General features: G+C 41.0%; 1 protein-coding gene across 2 annotated transcripts in view; it reads right to left on the bottom strand.

The window, feature by feature from the left end:
- Positions 1 to 1071: 1071 nt before the first annotated feature.
- The window catches only part of MKX (mohawk homeobox), a 75780-nt gene continuing 60126 nt past the window's right edge, over positions 1072 to 16725 (bottom strand). Inside the window, exons 6-7 of one of the 2 annotated variants that reach the window (XM_053572764.1) lie at positions 3755 to 3788; positions 1072 to 3649 (exon numbers count right to left, since the gene is read on the bottom strand). In XM_053572764.1, the coding sequence (XP_053428739.1) occupies positions 3463 to 3649; positions 3755 to 3788 (221 nt within the window). In that variant the 3' untranslated portion in view covers positions 1072 to 3462. The remainder of the gene's footprint in view (positions 3650 to 3754; positions 3789 to 16725) is intronic. The other variant, XM_053572766.1, reaches the window with a different exon arrangement.

Raw genomic sequence — 16725 nt, 5'->3', positions numbered from 1 at the left:
ATTATAACTATGTGATAATATGCCACACTGAGCACCTGTTATCTGCCAGACACTGTGGTAGGCACTTTACTTATTGTATATTATCTCACCCTTACAGCAAACTCTATAAGGTATAAATGGTCTGACAACAAAGTTCACAAACTTGTCCTAGAAAAAGTGCTACATACCTCATTGCTGAATGTCACTGTGGTCACCTTCAAGGTATTTCCCCCAGGAAGTTATGCACCAATACTAGCATCTAGGCCACCTTTCAAAGCAATTTTGGAACTCTCTTTCTGGAATGGCCATCAGAGCCATCATCATACGAAGGTCTGACGATGAAATTCATGAATTCATCCTAGAAAAAGTGCTATATATCTTATTGCTGAATATCATCACTATGGTCACCTTTTTTTTTTTAATTTTATTGATTTTTTTTGAGACAGAGTCTCACTTTGTCACCTTTGGTAGAGCTCTGTGATGTCACAGCTCACAGCAACCTCAAACTCTTGGGCTTAAGCGATCCTCTTGCCTCAGCCTCCCAAGTAGCTGGGACTAACAGTCACCTTTGAAGTATTCCCCTTGGCTGTCTGGTGACCACAGTGACATTCAGCAATGAGGTAGTAGCACTTTTTCTAGGGTGAGTTCGCAAACTTCATTGTCTGACCTCACAGCGCCTTCCTCCCACTTTGCAGATGGTAAAAACCAAACACGAGAGTGACTGAGTCTGGATCTGTAGCAACGAGAGGCACAGCTGGGATTCAAATGTTGATCTTTCTAGCTTCAAAGCCAAGGCTTTCTCTCTAGTCCAGAGCACACCAGTATTAACGCTTATTGTATCAGTGACTCAAAGAAGGCATTTAGTGAAAATGTTCATTTTTAATAGTCAGCATCACACTTGCTTTTTCTCAGTGCTTAAAAGGTGGGTTGGTGGTCTAAGGTGATGAAATTCAAACCTAATACAAATGCAGCCTTCTCGTATCATATCCCTCACCAACCCACGGAGAATTGTGGCGTATAATGGACCCTTCTGTTCCATTGCTTTCTCCACCTGGTCAACCCTCAAATGAAAACAAAATTCATATGATCATTGAGGTCTAGAAATTAACTTTTATTTTAAAGCTGTCAAGAACTCCTGGCAGTTATTAATTTTATTAAAATGATTACATATGGCAAAACAAAGAATAGAGGTAATTCTATTTCTCTACAACATAAATTATGAGTTAGATTCTCAGCTGCTGGCTCAGCATTGTTCAAGATTCTTTGAAAGGATGGGGAGGACTTGACTATCCAGCAAATGTTAAAGCAGCAAAAGAAAAAAAAATAAATTAAAAGTAATTGCCACTGAAGATTTTGCCAAGGATGTGCTTATTATAAAATCTTCTTGACATGTTAATTATAAAATCTTCCAAGCTTTGAAATTAAAAAAAAAATTATGTGAATAGCTGACCCATGTTGGCTTGTCACCTATAGTTAATAACATAGAAGATATTTGCTGATTTAAAATAGAAAGATGGCAAAATTGAATCATGACTAATTCAAATAAAATACAACCAGAGTTCATTCATCTAACTGAAATATGTCAAAACAAAAACACTTTTATTAACATATTTAATACCAGAATAACTTATCATAGTATGAAAAAGAGTGAAGTACGTGTTTTTAGTTTTCACTGACGTGCTCACGTTTTGGCAACATTTTTGTAAAGTTTCCAGAGTTTTTGTCAGGGGCCTCTTAACTAGGATCTAAACCAAAAGCACTCATACTTCATCTGATCATACAGTCATAACTTATACATCTTGCTTTGCGCTTACTGCAAACAGCAATTTAGAAAACAAAGTAAAAATATATATATATATGTACACACAAAATATTCCATAGCAAATTATCTTCATTACACTAAATAAACCCAATCCCCGAATGCTATGTTACATGAAAAAGTGTCCTACAATTTTTAGCAAGACTGATAACCATCAATTAGAGCAGCCTTTGGTTTTAAAAGCATTTTGCAAAAGAAAGAAAAATGTCACCAGGTGGCTGCCCTATTGGCCCTCCATCATGCTCACAAAAATGCTTTCCAGTTAAAAGAAAAAAAAACCCAAACAAACAAACAAAAAAAAAAACAAAATAGATTACATACCCAGAAAAAAAATTCCCACCAGAGAAGAATCCAATCCTTTTCCTTCTCCATAGCACATACACTCTGTGATATTTGGCATTTCCACTGTTTATTCAAGTTTCAAGTCTTCGCAAGCTGATTAGAATATTATTTTTGATTGAAAAAGATATTCTTCCTTGATATTGATTATTCTCACTCATTAGTAGTCTAATTTAGAAACAGAATGTGTTCTTTTAATGCATGATTTCACTTAAGTTTTACAATAGTTTCCAGATCGACTGTTCAATGTTTTGTTTTCCAGTTTTAAAATCTAAAAATCAATTTTATGTGTGTATACGTATAATCACACAGAGATAACATTTCTTTCGTTGTCTTGTTCTCCTTGAGACACAAATTGTCCATCAACCATTGTCATTTGAGATGAACCAAATAAAAGGTTTTCAGTCATTCCATATGAAAACACTTTCCATCACACACACACACAAAAAAAAAACCCCAATGAGCTCTAAATGCAAACAGAATTATGTTTTAAAAGTAAAGTACAGGTTTAGTTCCACACGGGAACATTCTGGGTTATTTATGCACTAAAGTGTTTAAGAACTTCAGCAAAACTTGAAAAAAAAAAGTAATCCAAATTCATTCTAAAGGGCATGGTGGCGGCTTTCTAGCAGTGCTTGAAAAAAGTTTTCCTGGCGATGCGTTCGTTGCAATCTTAAATTAGTCTGAAGGAATCACTTCTTAAATGTACACATTATGGGCATCACCGTACTTTTCGTTTTCGAAGTTTGTAACAGATATACAGGCAAAGATACATGCATAAAATTCCCACTGGCACTCCAAAAAGCACACTGAACAATGTTCAGTCCTGTAGGAGTTTTTTGAAAGGAGCATTTCACTTGGGCTAAACAGATTTCTAAGTTTGAACATGTGAGTTACTGCATATATTTCACGGGCTTTCAGCGATTCTGTTTCAGTCCTGGGGTGGTTAAGTCCGTCGGGGATGGTGCAACACAGACTAATAAGCATATGGCGCTGGCATTTTGAGGCATAGCTGTTCCACTATGCCCACGTTGGAGCTTGTTTTGGGGAAGCAAGGCACTTACTGTAATGGTAATGCAGACGTTTTTATGCATAGTTTGAGTAACATAAAATAAGTTAATATATCTTGATTAAAGTGAGTTTTTTTTATAATTTATATGTCTTTTATAGAAGCAACTAAGTGATCTATTTAGTATAATTCAGAATAAGAGGAGGTTGGAGAAGGAATCATTCTCACCCATGCTTCGGCTCTTAGGATGAGGTTAACAAATGAAAAAACTACTGAAAAGAACGTCAGTTGGAGCTAAAAAGCAACAAGCTAGCTCTTAAAATGGCTGCACCAGTGGCACCTTGACAGTCTTGACCTCTGCTATATGGGACGACTTCTGAATGATGCAGCTGGTGGTTCCCTGGAGTTTGTCTTTCCCCTGTGCAAGATTTGTTAAGGCCATCGCTGCGTTGATCTCCTTCCAGTACGTGTCATCCTTGTTGGGGCCCTTTCTGTTAGCTGCACTAGAGTTAAACAAAACAGAGAGGAAAAAATGATCAAACTCTCTGCAGTTTGCTACAAAATGCCCTTGCTGGGAAGCACAAACCGGAGAGAAACGTTTTGCTCACCTGTCACCCTTATGGGATCCATTATCCAGCGTGTCTGTAAAGAAAAGCAAAACTTCAATTATTTCTCATTTTTTTTTCTTCTTTTTTAACCCCAGGAGTTTCATCACTCATTACCAGGAACAAAAAATAACGCCATCAGGAAAGATGATTGGAAACTAGTTTGTTCTAATGATAAAGCAGTTTGTATTATGATGCAAAAAAAAAAAATCATTTCTGTGCAAAGATGCAGGAATAACGTTAGAGCCGGAAAAAAAGAATAAAAAGTAGCTTTCATAGATATACAAAAATCTGAGGTTAATTTATTCTGAGAAATCGGGCTTTTGCATCAGGAGGCAAAAGAGTACTGATCACCTGGGGGGCAGGGTCTGGTCTTTTCCTGTCACTTCCTGTGGTATAGGAAGATTAAAATGACCCACAATATCTGGGATTCAGTTTCCTCCTTCCTAAAATATGGGAGTTCCAGGCAGCACCTGTGGCTCAAAGGAGTAGGGCGCCAGCTCCATATACGGGAGGTGGGTTCAAACCCAGCCCTGGCCAAAAACAGCAAAAAAAAAAAAAAAAAAAAATATATATATATATATATATAGGAGTTCCTCTAGTATCTTGAGAGCACCACTGGCTCAGTATTCTATGGTTTTATGGTTGTCAGGCCATCATTTCAAGGGCCTAGGACTAGCAAATACAGGGGGTTCCAAAAGTCACCCCTACAGTCACCAACCATAGGGAAAAATAGGAAATTATAGCTACAGTTACCTTTACTTGCAAAATATTTATTAAAAATTTTACAAAGCATTTTACAAAATGTTTGTAAAATATCCTCTATGCTTTGGCCACCTCTTTGTAAAACTTTGCAATGAATATTTTATAAATAAAGGTGCATACAGCTACAATTTCCTGTTTTCCCTATGTATGGCCACTTTAGGGGTGACTTATGGGACCCCCCTCACCCCCGTAATTTCTTTTAGCTAGTTAGCAAACAAGTACCAGACTCAGACAGCAATACAGGATTTCCTGGCCCATTTAGGAGAGAAGCAGAAGGCACCAGTCCTCCGTCTCTGAAAGAAGCCTCCTCCCCCTGCTGTAGGAAATGAAAGTTAAGATGCTGGTGCTCGCGCCCTCTCACCTTAGATTTACCCCAACACCATATAAACACAAGGAAGGATGGAAATGGGTTCTTGACCTTGATTCAATTTCTTGGGGTGAGTCATTCGGCTAAAAGAATGTGATATGAGGGACACACAAACTGACATTCTCGGGGGAAAGATGTGTAGGGAGTAGAGAGGGTACCAGCACAGCACGCGAAGGGCAGGCAGAGGAGAGGGGCTATGAGATCAGAAGCTAGACAGTGGGCAGCCATCATGGGCATCTACAGCAATAGCCGACACTACCGACGGGCTGCAGAAGGGGGCGCTGTGCTGCACACAGGCAACAGGACCAACACCAAGTCTGTGCAGGGCTCTCTCTGAGTTCCATGGCCTTTGCAAAACCACGTCTCCCTGACCTTGGTTGGCCCTTTTTCTTTTATCTCACCCCAACTCAATATTTCCCAAGGTGATTTTTTTTTTTTTAAATTGTTTGGGATTCATTGAGGGTACAAAGAGTTAGGTTACACTGATTGCATTTGTTAGACAAAGTCCCTTTTATGCTTGTGTCTGCCCCCAAGAGGTGTGGTCCCCCATCCCCTCCCTACTCCTCTCTCCCCACTCCCTCATTCCCCAACCACCCCCCACCTTATATCCCCCGCAGCTCATCTACTGCCTTCATAACAGAATTGAGTACATTGCATTCTTGCTTCTCCTTTCTTGTGATATTTTACTAAGAAGAATGTGTTCCACCTCCATCCAGGTTAATACGAAAGATGTGAAGTCACCATCTTTTTTAGTGGCTGTATAGTATTCCATGGTCAACACATACCACAGCTTGTTAACCAATTCTCAAGGGGATTATTTTTCTCTGCAATGCTCAAGGCTACTTAGGTAATGCAACTTATTTGCAGCGGACTAAGGGAGTCACAGAACTAGAAGAAGCTAGAGAAGAGCAACACAACAGAATTGTAACATCGTCCAACCAGTGCAAAAACTTTCCTGGGAAGAGGTGGTGAAGAGAAAATAGTTGGGAAAACCCGCTAACATGGCCCGAGGCAGGCCTGAAAGAGTAGATCTCGAGGCAGTCATGGGTCACTATAGTTCTTTTCACAAGCCTTCACTTAGCATTCCAGGAAACTTAAAACAAAATAAAACAAAAAAAGGCAAACAAAGCAAAAGCACTCAGCGAACAACTGACAAGGTTTGGGGGGAAGAATAAACAAGATACTGTGTGTCTGGCTCATAAAAGGAAAAACAAATGTTAGTTCCTTGGGTCTTCTTTCCTTGAATATACAGGCAGCATTTTATAAGGTTTTAGGGATTCCTTTTTTATTTTTTTGAGACAGAGTCTCATTTTGTCACCCTCGGTAGAGTGCTGTGGCATCATAGCTCACAGCACCCTCGAATTCCTGGGTTCAAGTGATACCCTTGCCTCCGCCTCCCAAATAGCTGGGATTACAGGCACTCGCTATGATGCCTGGCTAGTTTGTCTATTTTTAGTAGAGACAAGGTCTCACTCTTGCTCAGGCTGGTCTTGAACTCCTGAGCTCAGGCAATCCGCCCACCTCAGCCTCCCAGAGTGTTGGGATTACAAGCATGTGCTACCTCACCGGTTGTTTTAGGGATTCTTTGGGGGAAATAATTGCATCTATGAGTAGCGGGATGGTCACCTTCTGCAGCCCCGCCAACTTCTCCATCTTTTGGCCCTTACTCAGTCAGCCTAGGGGGTCAGCTACACTTCTGCTGATTTTGATAATTTGGGAATTACAAAATTACACAGATACATGGAGGAAAAGAACGATCGTTTTTAATTTACAGAGCTCCAATAATCCTGATTTACAGATCGCCCTCTATGTCCCAGGCACTATTCTAAGTGCTTTGGTGTCTTGACTGACTCAGCACTGGAGACATTACATATGGATAGTCCATCTTCAAGGTGCCCGTGAAGCCGTCTTTTGTTCAGTGCTATTATGTGTAAATCTTCAGTCAGTAAGGTCAGCCACTCGGCACTATCAGAGAACAAGTCAAGGCCTTTGTTTGGGAGAAGGAAAGCCAGCCACATTGCACATTTTACACAGAGGGGAAAAAAATGAGTTAGGCCTTTGCTCAATTTCACCCACAAATTGCAACAATCCTGTTGCCAGAGTGAAGCAATAGGTTATGGGAGATATTTATTCAATGGAAAGACTTGGCAAAAGTAGAATAAGTTCCATGAAGCTTAAGTAACGTTAGGGAAATAACAAAACATAATTTAGAAAAGACTGTGTAACCGATGCTCTGGCTCACAAAGAAAGTGAGCTGGTATATACAAAGGGGACCAGAATACAATTCCCTACCTGAGTGTGGTTACTGCACAGAAAATATGGAACGGGTTACAGAACCCAGAAGTGGTATTGATGCATGGCGCCTGTGTGAGAAGGGAGAACCTGTAATTCACTGGTCGGGCCCACCGAGAGCCTCTATTTACAACGAGGAGTGAACTGGTACATCTCACAGCCCCAAGAAGGCCTGGCCGTAGCTAGTACTTCCTGTAGCTGACTCCTTGAACTTGCTCCCCTGAGAAACAAGTTTACTGCGGCCAACTACAAAATTATAAAATTCTGCCTTCTCTTTTGGGTGTATGTGTGCTACACTTTGGTGCCTATGAAAATATCTTTGAAGTGTAAAAACATGAACTCTAATCCCTGCTTGAGTATTAATCAGGATCACAGATTTTAACAATGTATTATGTAGTATTCAGGAGACTGCATTTTAATTCAACATTTTCATTTTAAGGGGGGTGGGTGCCTTCAGCATCATGAGGTAGGGATCAGGTTCCTTACCAGTGAAATAAGAAAAGTCTTCAAAAAAGTAAAGAAGAATAGAAACATCTTTCTTCTCTATCAATAGTCAAGGCTAAAACCATTATATAACAAAGCTCATTCTTCAAGATCAAAACCAACAAGAAAAAGCTGACTACCACCATTTTGGGGGGTCTCTGTGTTCAGGCCAGTTTGGGTTCAAAAAATAAATTGATGTGAGAAGGGCATGCCTTTCCCGATGCTGTTACTGGTGGGCTGCCCACTGAGAGCCACCTCCTGGGGAGCTGTGTGTTCTAGTTCCCAGAAGAACCAGCAAAACGGAAAACAGCAAAACAGCATGCCTTTTCTCTAAAATATTCATGCTTTTGTAGAGAAGCAAAGATTCTAAAGATCTGGGAGTTTGGGGAGATGTTTTTTTCCTTCCTTATGCTGAGATGAAGTCTGGGGAAATGTCCCAGCTATTTTAGAGAACTGATGTCATACAAGGGGCACTCAGAAAATTTACAATCTTCTCATTATTTGAAATGGTTATGTTAAATGTAATGTTTTTTTCTTATGCTTTTTTCTGGGGCTAGTGCATTGTAGCTTTTCAGCCCGTAGTGAGCATTCAAGGCGCAGTACAAGTCTGTTGTACCAATCACTGGGGTCATGGGGCTTATGACACGTCTGCCAACTGCTGACAGGTGTCCTCAGGGGCTCTGCTCCAGAAGTGGCACCCAGGAGACTCCAGACACAATCTGACAGAGAAGGAAGGACTCAGCATGTTGCTGAAAATAAGGAAGTTGCTAGTCCAACTTCAAGCTAGGTGGTGAGTTGCATACTCCTAGGTCTAATTCATTAGCATGCACAGATTCAGAGCTGACTGCCCTACATTGCCCTCGGCTGTCTCTCCTACTCTGCAAGTAGCTTGGCTCGGCCTCTCCAAAGTCTGAGCTAAAATGCCTTTTTAGATTCTAAGGTTCCAAAAATCAGCTATGCTGTCAATTACCATAAAAGCAACTGGTTGGCAGGAACCACTTACTAAACCAGCCAAAAACGCGTGTTTTAAGACCAAGAAAGAAAAGAAAAAAAGAAAGAAAAAGAAAAAGAGATGCATGGTTAGGAAAATCTTGGATGCTGTAAAACCCAAACTATGTTGAAACTTAAAGTGGGGTTATCCTCAGTGTTTCCTAATAAAGTGAAATAGAGAAACAATTACAGAGAAAACTCAGTTCTGCTACAACTTGGGATGTGTAAGCACAAAACTCTGTGGGCCAAGGGTCCTTTCAACTTTGATAAATGCAAGTTAGGAGCACACTGATTCTGATATGTAGCCCTGAAATAATATTGGAAGCCACAAAAGGGGACAGAAACAGCCAAATCTCTTGCTATGAAATTTGTTTTTATTTCAAATTTAATAAATACGTCTGAAAATTAGGAAGGTTTTTGACTGTCCCGCGATATGCAACTCCCACCACTGAAATGTAAATAAAATTGAGTAATATTAAGGATGAGTATTTTCAGGCGGTGCCTGTGGCTCAATGGATAGGGCATCAGCCCCATATGCCAGAGGTGGTGGGTTCAAACCCAGCCCCGCCCCCCCCAAAAAAAAACCTGCAAAAGAATGAGTATTTTTTAAATTAAATCATCTAAAATCATATAATACATGTTTCTGTAAATTAAAATGAAGAGCATGGAAGAAAAGAAACTTTGGGGCCCAGGAAAAGAGAGGTGAATGAAGAGTAAGGGAGAAATCATTACTGAAACGGGATTGGTGGGGGAGAGACAAAGACAGACCCTGAGGATGAGTAGTGGAAGAGGATGCCACTTATATTCCAAAACAATCAAAGGGTACACTCATGCATCAAATAATGACATTTCAGTCAATGACAGACCACATACATGACCGTGGTCCCATAAGATTATAACAGAGCTGAAAAATTCCTATCATTTAGTATTTACTATATTATACTTTTAATTCATATTTTAGAGTGCACTCCCCTTCCATTTATGTATAAAGTTAAACAGCCTCAGGCAGGTCCTTCAGGAAGAATTCCAGAAGGCACTGTTCTCATAGGAGATGACAGCTCCATGCATGTCACTGCCCCTGAAGACCTTCCAGTGGGACCAGATGTGAAGGTGGAAGACAGGAATATAGATGTTCTGACCCTGTGTAGGCTTAGGCTAATGTGTAAGTTTGGGTCTTAGGTCATAACAAAAAGTTTAGAAAGTAAAAACAAAAATTTTCAAACAGAAAAAAGCTTACAGAGTAAGGATATTAAGAAAATATTTTTATACACCTGTCCAACGTGTTTGTTTCAGCTCAATGTTATTACAAAAGAGTCAAAAAGTTTAAAAAAAAAACTTAAAAGTTCATGAAGTAGTCAAATCACAATAAGCTAAGGTTAATATATTATTGAGGACTGATAAACTTTTAAAATAAACTTAGTGCAGTGTTCATAAAGTCTACGGTAGTGCACAGTAATAGGCTGGGCCTTGGCTTTCACCCACGGCTCACTCACGAGTCACTCTGAGCAACTTCCAGTCTTGCAAGCTCCATTCATGGTCAGTGCCCTGTACAAGAGCACCCTTTTTTTTTTTTTTTATCTTTTATAATGTATTTCCCTGGACTTTTTCTTTGTATAGATATGTTAGAACCGTTCCAGTTGCCCACACTATTCAGTACACCAACCTGCTATGTCGGTGTGTGGACTAGAAGTAAAAGGCTATACCATGAAGCCTGGGTGGAGAGGAGGCTATATCATCTAAGTTTGTGTTAAGTACATATCATGACTGTCCACACAGTGACAGAATTGCCTAACAGTGCATTTCTTTGAGGGTATCCCTGTCATTATTATTATTATTTTTGGGGGGACAGAATTTCACTTTGTCACCGTTGGTAGAGTGCTGTGGCATCATAGCTCACAGCAACCTAAAACTCTTAGACTTGAACAATCCTCTTGCCTCAGCCTCCCGAGTAGGGGGGACTACAGGCACCTGCCACAATGTCCGGCTATTTTTAGAGATGGGGTCTCGCTCTTGCTCAGGCTGGTCTCACACATATCCCTGTCATTATGTGACACATGACTGTATTCACCTCACCTTCAGGCCTGGCTTGATGCCTTTGCAGAGAAATGAAAAATATGGGGACCTGTTGACAATGCTCCAAGGCCAAGGCCAAGCTCCACATGTTTGAAAACTGCACTTCTGCATACTCACTAAGTCTGGAGGCCATTCCTTGGAAAGCAGGAGTGCGGAGCCAAAGTTTAGCATGTTACTGATCTCAGAGGCTCAGAGAGCAACAGATCAGTTTCTGGAATTATTTACATAATTGGAACAAGAGTGTGGTGAGTAGAGCAGATAGAAAACCTCACTGAAGATTCTGAAATACTGAAGGCTCCAAATTTTCAGCACCTTACCAAATGTACTGTCCATCCCAGCGCTTCCTCCTCCTGTGGCTACAACCTCAATTTCTCCCTCTGCACGACAGGAGACCCAGGCTGGGCTAACCCACAACTTGCAGATGGGTTCCATTGAGACTATCCATTTCTTTCCTTTTAAAAATAGCATTTGCTGTTTTACTTTAACAAGAAAGTAATCCAGGCTCCCTGCAGAATATAAGAAGAAGTGTAAAGGTGGTGCCTGTGGCTCAGTGGGTAGGGCGCGGCCCCATATACCGAGGGTGGCGGGTTCAAACCCAGCCCCGGCCAAACTGCAACAAAAAAATAGCCAGGCGTGTGGCAGGTGCCTGTAGTCCCAGCTACTTGAGAGGCTGAAGCAAGAGAATTGCCTAAGTTCGTGAGTTGGAGGTTGCTGTGAGCCATGTGACTCCAGGGCACTCTACGGAGGGTGATAAAGTGAGACTCGTCTCCACAAAAACAACAACAACAACAAAAAAAACATAAAGAAGTGTAAACAAGAAAATAAAGGGCATTTAGAGATAACTAATATTACTATTTGGACATAGGGCCTCCCAAACAAGTATTACATGCATTTTCTTTAAATGGGGTTTTTCTGGACATGTGTTATAACCTGCTTTTTTCACTCAACGTCCATGTTCGCCTTACGGTTTGTTAATAAATAAGACAATAATTTATCCTTTGGCTTCCCCTGATGTGACTGTTGTTTCTGCCTATGAAACATAAACAGCTTGAAAAATTCAAAATCCAGCTCCATCTGATTTAAACTTGAGCATTGGGAAGCACAAAGATTAAAGGAAGGGGTTATCTTTAAAATAACAATTACTAATATTTATTGAATGCTTACTCTAAGGCCAGGCACTCTGGCAGGAGTGATGCACATGTTATCTGGGTAAATGCCTACAGTGACCCTGTGTGATAGCACCACCGCCCTTATTTACAAGTGACACTGTGGCCTAGAGGAGCACAGGCACTTGGAAAGGGTTCAGTCAGGAAACAGGGGTGTGAGACTCAGCTGCACGTCAGCTGGCACCCAAGGTCATGTTTTTAACCCTTGACCTCCATCATCCACGTGACCTCTGTTGATAAATCCACCTGCAAAGACCATGACAAGGCCAAATGCAAAGCACCTACTGAAAAATCTATTAAACTTAAGAACGTATTAAAAATCTATTAAACTTTTGTCTGTGCTTTTTGCTAGAATTTTTGACCTCAAAGAGGCAAAAAAAAAAAAAAAAAAGAAAAGAAAAGAAAAAGAAAAACAAAAACCACCACCACCAAAAAACCAACAGACTTTTTTTCTTCCTTATGATTTTATCTGTAAATCAAGGCATCTGCCCAAATTGCAGGACAGGTTTTGGAATAAGCGCTCTTGAACTTGTCCTCACACTTCAAGCAGACTCAACTTTGAATAGATGTTGTCCTCTGACAATCACTCTTCTCTATCCCGGGCTGAATGCTGACTAGATCCCACACAGCTGCTGCTATCTCACGGTTAGAGGACATTTTTGTGGTTATCCTCTCTTTGGGATGGTTAGAGATTTTGAATGAGTAAAGACAAATCATTCTAAGTAATGTCTGCCAAAAAAAGAAAAAAAAAAAGGAAGAAGAAAAACCACCCAACAACCTGTAACACTCATCTGTCGAAGACACTGCTTCTACCTCTGAGCAAAAGTGAGTTCTGCTTTACAACTTTGCCATGAGAAGAGACGGCCAGGAAAGCCTGGTGAAGATGAAGGCTACTGCTGGGAGAAGAGTTATTGGAAGACTGGATTTTGTGAATCTAGCGATGGGAGAGCTTTGGAGGCTTCCTATATAGCGAGAATGATAAAACAAAACTCACCTCATCTGCACGGATGGATCTAGTGTTTGTTTTTCTTTTTGCAACATACTAGCAAAATGTTTTTATCCTGGGGGCTTATAAGAATGAGTGGTTTCCAAATTAATTTAGAGTTTGAAGGGCAAAAAAGAAAACCCTCTTTTCCAAAAATTAAGCCAAGTTTCGCAAATACCCCTGTAATATGCACCACAGGTGTGATCCCACCGATTCCCCTCCGGTAAATGTAGAATGTAAATGTTTTGGCACAGTAACTGAGATAACGCTGGAAAGGCTATGTTAACCACTGTGATAAAAATGTGTCAAATGGTTTATGAAGTGAGTGTATGATGCCCCATAATCATATCATTGTATACAGTTATGATTTAATAAAAAAAAAATAAAATAAATAAAAAAAAAAACAAAAAAAACAAAAATTAAGCCAGTGTTTCCTCCAGCGATGACTTCCACCATCTGGCCAAAGATTCTTTTTTTGTCCCTGCTACCTCGCATGTGGGCCGGCCCCTCACTATGGCTAACGATGCCCAGATGTTCTAGATCCACTGAATTCCTGCACATCCAGCTGCATCTCTGTCAACGCATCGTCTCCTGGTAGTGTCTGCCAGAAAAGGAAAATTAGAAGCCACATCCTTTTGCATATTTTATACCAATAGCGGAGAGCTCCCCGGTCAGGGCGGGCGTATGCTAACATCTCAAAGCTTTCAGAATAGCTGTATTGCCATTAACGAAGGCAACAACAGAACATTTTTCTTGTTCCAGGAGTCCCAAGGCCTGTAGGTAGGTAGACCCATAAAAGTGCTGCTTGGGTCCTTATCTTAGGGCTCTGCAGCTCTCAATGGCTTTTCCTTATTTATGCAGAGCCCAAACAGCTTAAGGCCGGTGGCTTCTTATTAATTCTCTGTTGTGTCTCGGCCCTGGTAGAAGGCACAGCTATTCTGGCCTCCTCAGTCTGGGCTGGTGGACTAGAGGTGCGGGAAGTGGGATTTGTAACTTAAAAGGTCGCTTTTCAGAACAAACAGAACACCACCCTGCGATAATGTTTCAATGCTCTTCCCATCTTTTTCATGAAGCACATTCAATAGTCTTGATGCTAAGCTATTTTGTACCGTCCTGTCTTCCAAGGTCGCTCCTCTGTGATCTCGAAGGCTCCACTTTCCCCAAGTCTAAAACCTTCAACCTGAAATTCACTTTGAAGATCAGAATACAGTCCATGGGGAGGCTGAGTGTTGGTGGGTGACCAGAAAGGGGGTCTGGAAAATGTTAAATATTCTCATTTCTATTCTTGGCTCCTCAGATTAACTACGAGGGTGGTCTTGGAGTCAGCCACAGAGACAGCGTGTGCGATGGTTGGAGGCTGGGTCCAGCATGGACTGGACCCTTGATCTCCCACTATCTGTGTGCTGAGCTGACCTGGACCTCTCCGTTCCTCACCTTTTCCACCTATGAAATGGGCATAATAGTAAACAGAGGAATAGGGGAGTTGAGAAGCCCACACGACTTAATATTTTATAAAACACTTAATATTTTATAAAATACCTGTTAGAAAAGAGCTGGAGTGCATATCCCAAGTACTATGTAAATCCTTTAAAAAATTTTAACCACTTCTCTCACTTTATTTTTCTCCATCTAGAAAATGGAATTGAATGCCGTCACTAGAAAAATTAATATTATTCAGTGACTTAATCTGAAAACCATTATGCAAGGACAAAATATTTCACTCTGGGCAAAAGCCCGCCAGCTCAGATTAATGGCTAAAGTGTGCAGAATCTATCATCTTCAAAGACATCTTCAAAATGGGTTTTCTGATGCTCTTCTTGCCAAAGTACCACAACATGCCAAGGCAGAGTGCGCTGGAGCCACATTAAAGATTATCTACAGACTTGAAGTGTCTCATGGATTTTGTTACTTCATTTTCTCAAGGGGAATTACTGGAGATGTTACCCAAACTGTTTCATCCATGAAAGTGAAGTTTCCAGCCAAAGTCTCAGAAAATGACTTACTAATCAGTATGCATGAATAACTTCTGTGTGTGCCTGTGTGTGGCAAGGAGCCTTCATTGTTTATAAAAGTGTGCCTTTTTACATGCAAGTTGGCCTGCTGGTCCTGAAACCTGAATGCACTTACTCTGATTCTTAGCTAAATCTTAACTGTATCCTTGCATCCTAATACATTCATCCGCTAGGTGCCACAGTACAAGGGCTGTTTCTCCCCAGATCCAGTTTATACAGTGGTTGCCACTGCAGTTTCAGAAGGGCTGACTTGTTTAATAAATATACAGCTGAATGGCATTAGACTACAAAGGACTACTATGACCTTCTTCAGCAAAAAGGCCTTTTCAATGGAAAAAAAATGTGCATTTATAATAATCTAGAAATTGGCCGGGGAGTCTGGTTCCCTCTCTACGCATTTTTCAGACTCTTCAGTATCTCTGAAAAACCATCAAACAGTATTTTTCCTTTGATATGTGAACTGCATTCTATCTTTGGATTGGCTCACATTATTGCCACGCTTTTCAAAGTTGCTCAAGTTGCCATCTCCAGCAATGACACGTGAGGCTAGGAGATCTCCGTGTGGAACCTGTCTGACTGCATTAACACCAGAAATGACACAATCACAGAGGTGACGTTCACAAACTTCTTGGCTCCTTCGGAAGGGTAGCGGATGACAGTTTCTCAAGTCACAGTTCATCTGCTGTATTTATTAGTAGGAAAAAAAAACCCGTATTTGAGACGCAAGATGACTACTATTACCAGTCCGTCTTCACCATTTCCAACACACTCCAGCGTTCTTAGTAAACTTGAACCTTGAAACTGTACTTGGCACGCCAGTGCTCTACATTTGCACATTTCTACGTTTAAAGGTTCTGCAATTGTCTGCTTTTAATTCAGAAACAGCATTGAGAGCCTACACTGGAATGGCAGTAGACATTGAAATAAAAATTGGGAAGATTTCTGCTGCTGCAGAAGTTATAAAGAAACTGTGAATAAAGATGGGGGGTAGGAGACCCTGCCTGTGGCAAGGTGGTGGTAGCTGTAAGTCTGAGAGTAACTCTGGTCTAAAGGTGCGCCCATGATATGTTTTGATCAGGACACCAAATAACTCCACTTTAAATCTTGCTAGAGGGACCCACTTTAAATTTTGCCCAGGGATGTATATCTCAAGCCAAGCCAGAGCAAGAGGAGGCAAGTCACTCCCAGTTAAATCTGAACCTCTCCTGTGCTCTCAGTCATAGATTTCCCACCACGGAGAACACTGGCTGAGTGAACTGGCAGCCTTTGATTATGTTCTTTTCCTATTCACTTATTAAATATCCACGTACTAAATTCCAATGGCATACAGGTCCTAGTCCCCTATTAACACCTAAATTTAGAATACAAAAGATTTCGAGGAACAATGAGGGAATAAGTTGCTTTAACCTAACAAGTCAATCTTTTGGAGGGTAACAAAAATCATTTTGTAGATCGAAAACAATCTTCTTGTATAATAAATTTGCCTCAAGCAGCAGTTTCCAACCTTTTTTGACACCAGGGACCAGTTCCATGGAAGACAATTTTTCCCTGGATAGGGGTAGGGGCTGGTTTCAGGATGATTCGAGTGCTTTGTATCTCCTGCCTTGGGTCACCAGGCATTAGATTCTCACAGAAAGCACAGCCTGGAACCCTCAGGTGCACAGTTTACAGTAGAGATCATGCTCCTGTGAGAATCTAATGCAGCCACTGATCTGACGGGAGGTGGAGCTCAGCCAGTGCTGCGAGTGACGGGGAGCAGCTGTAAACACAGATGAAGCTTTATTCACTTGCATGCCACTCACCTCCTGCTGTGTGGGCTGGTTCCTAACAGGTACCCGTCT

Source organism: Nycticebus coucang, chromosome 20 (assembly GCF_027406575.1).
Source record: "Nycticebus coucang isolate mNycCou1 chromosome 20, mNycCou1.pri, whole genome shotgun sequence".
NCBI classification, from domain to species: Eukaryota; Metazoa; Chordata; class Mammalia; order Primates; family Lorisidae; genus Nycticebus; species Nycticebus coucang.
This window is presented reverse-complemented; position numbering and strand designations above follow the sequence as displayed.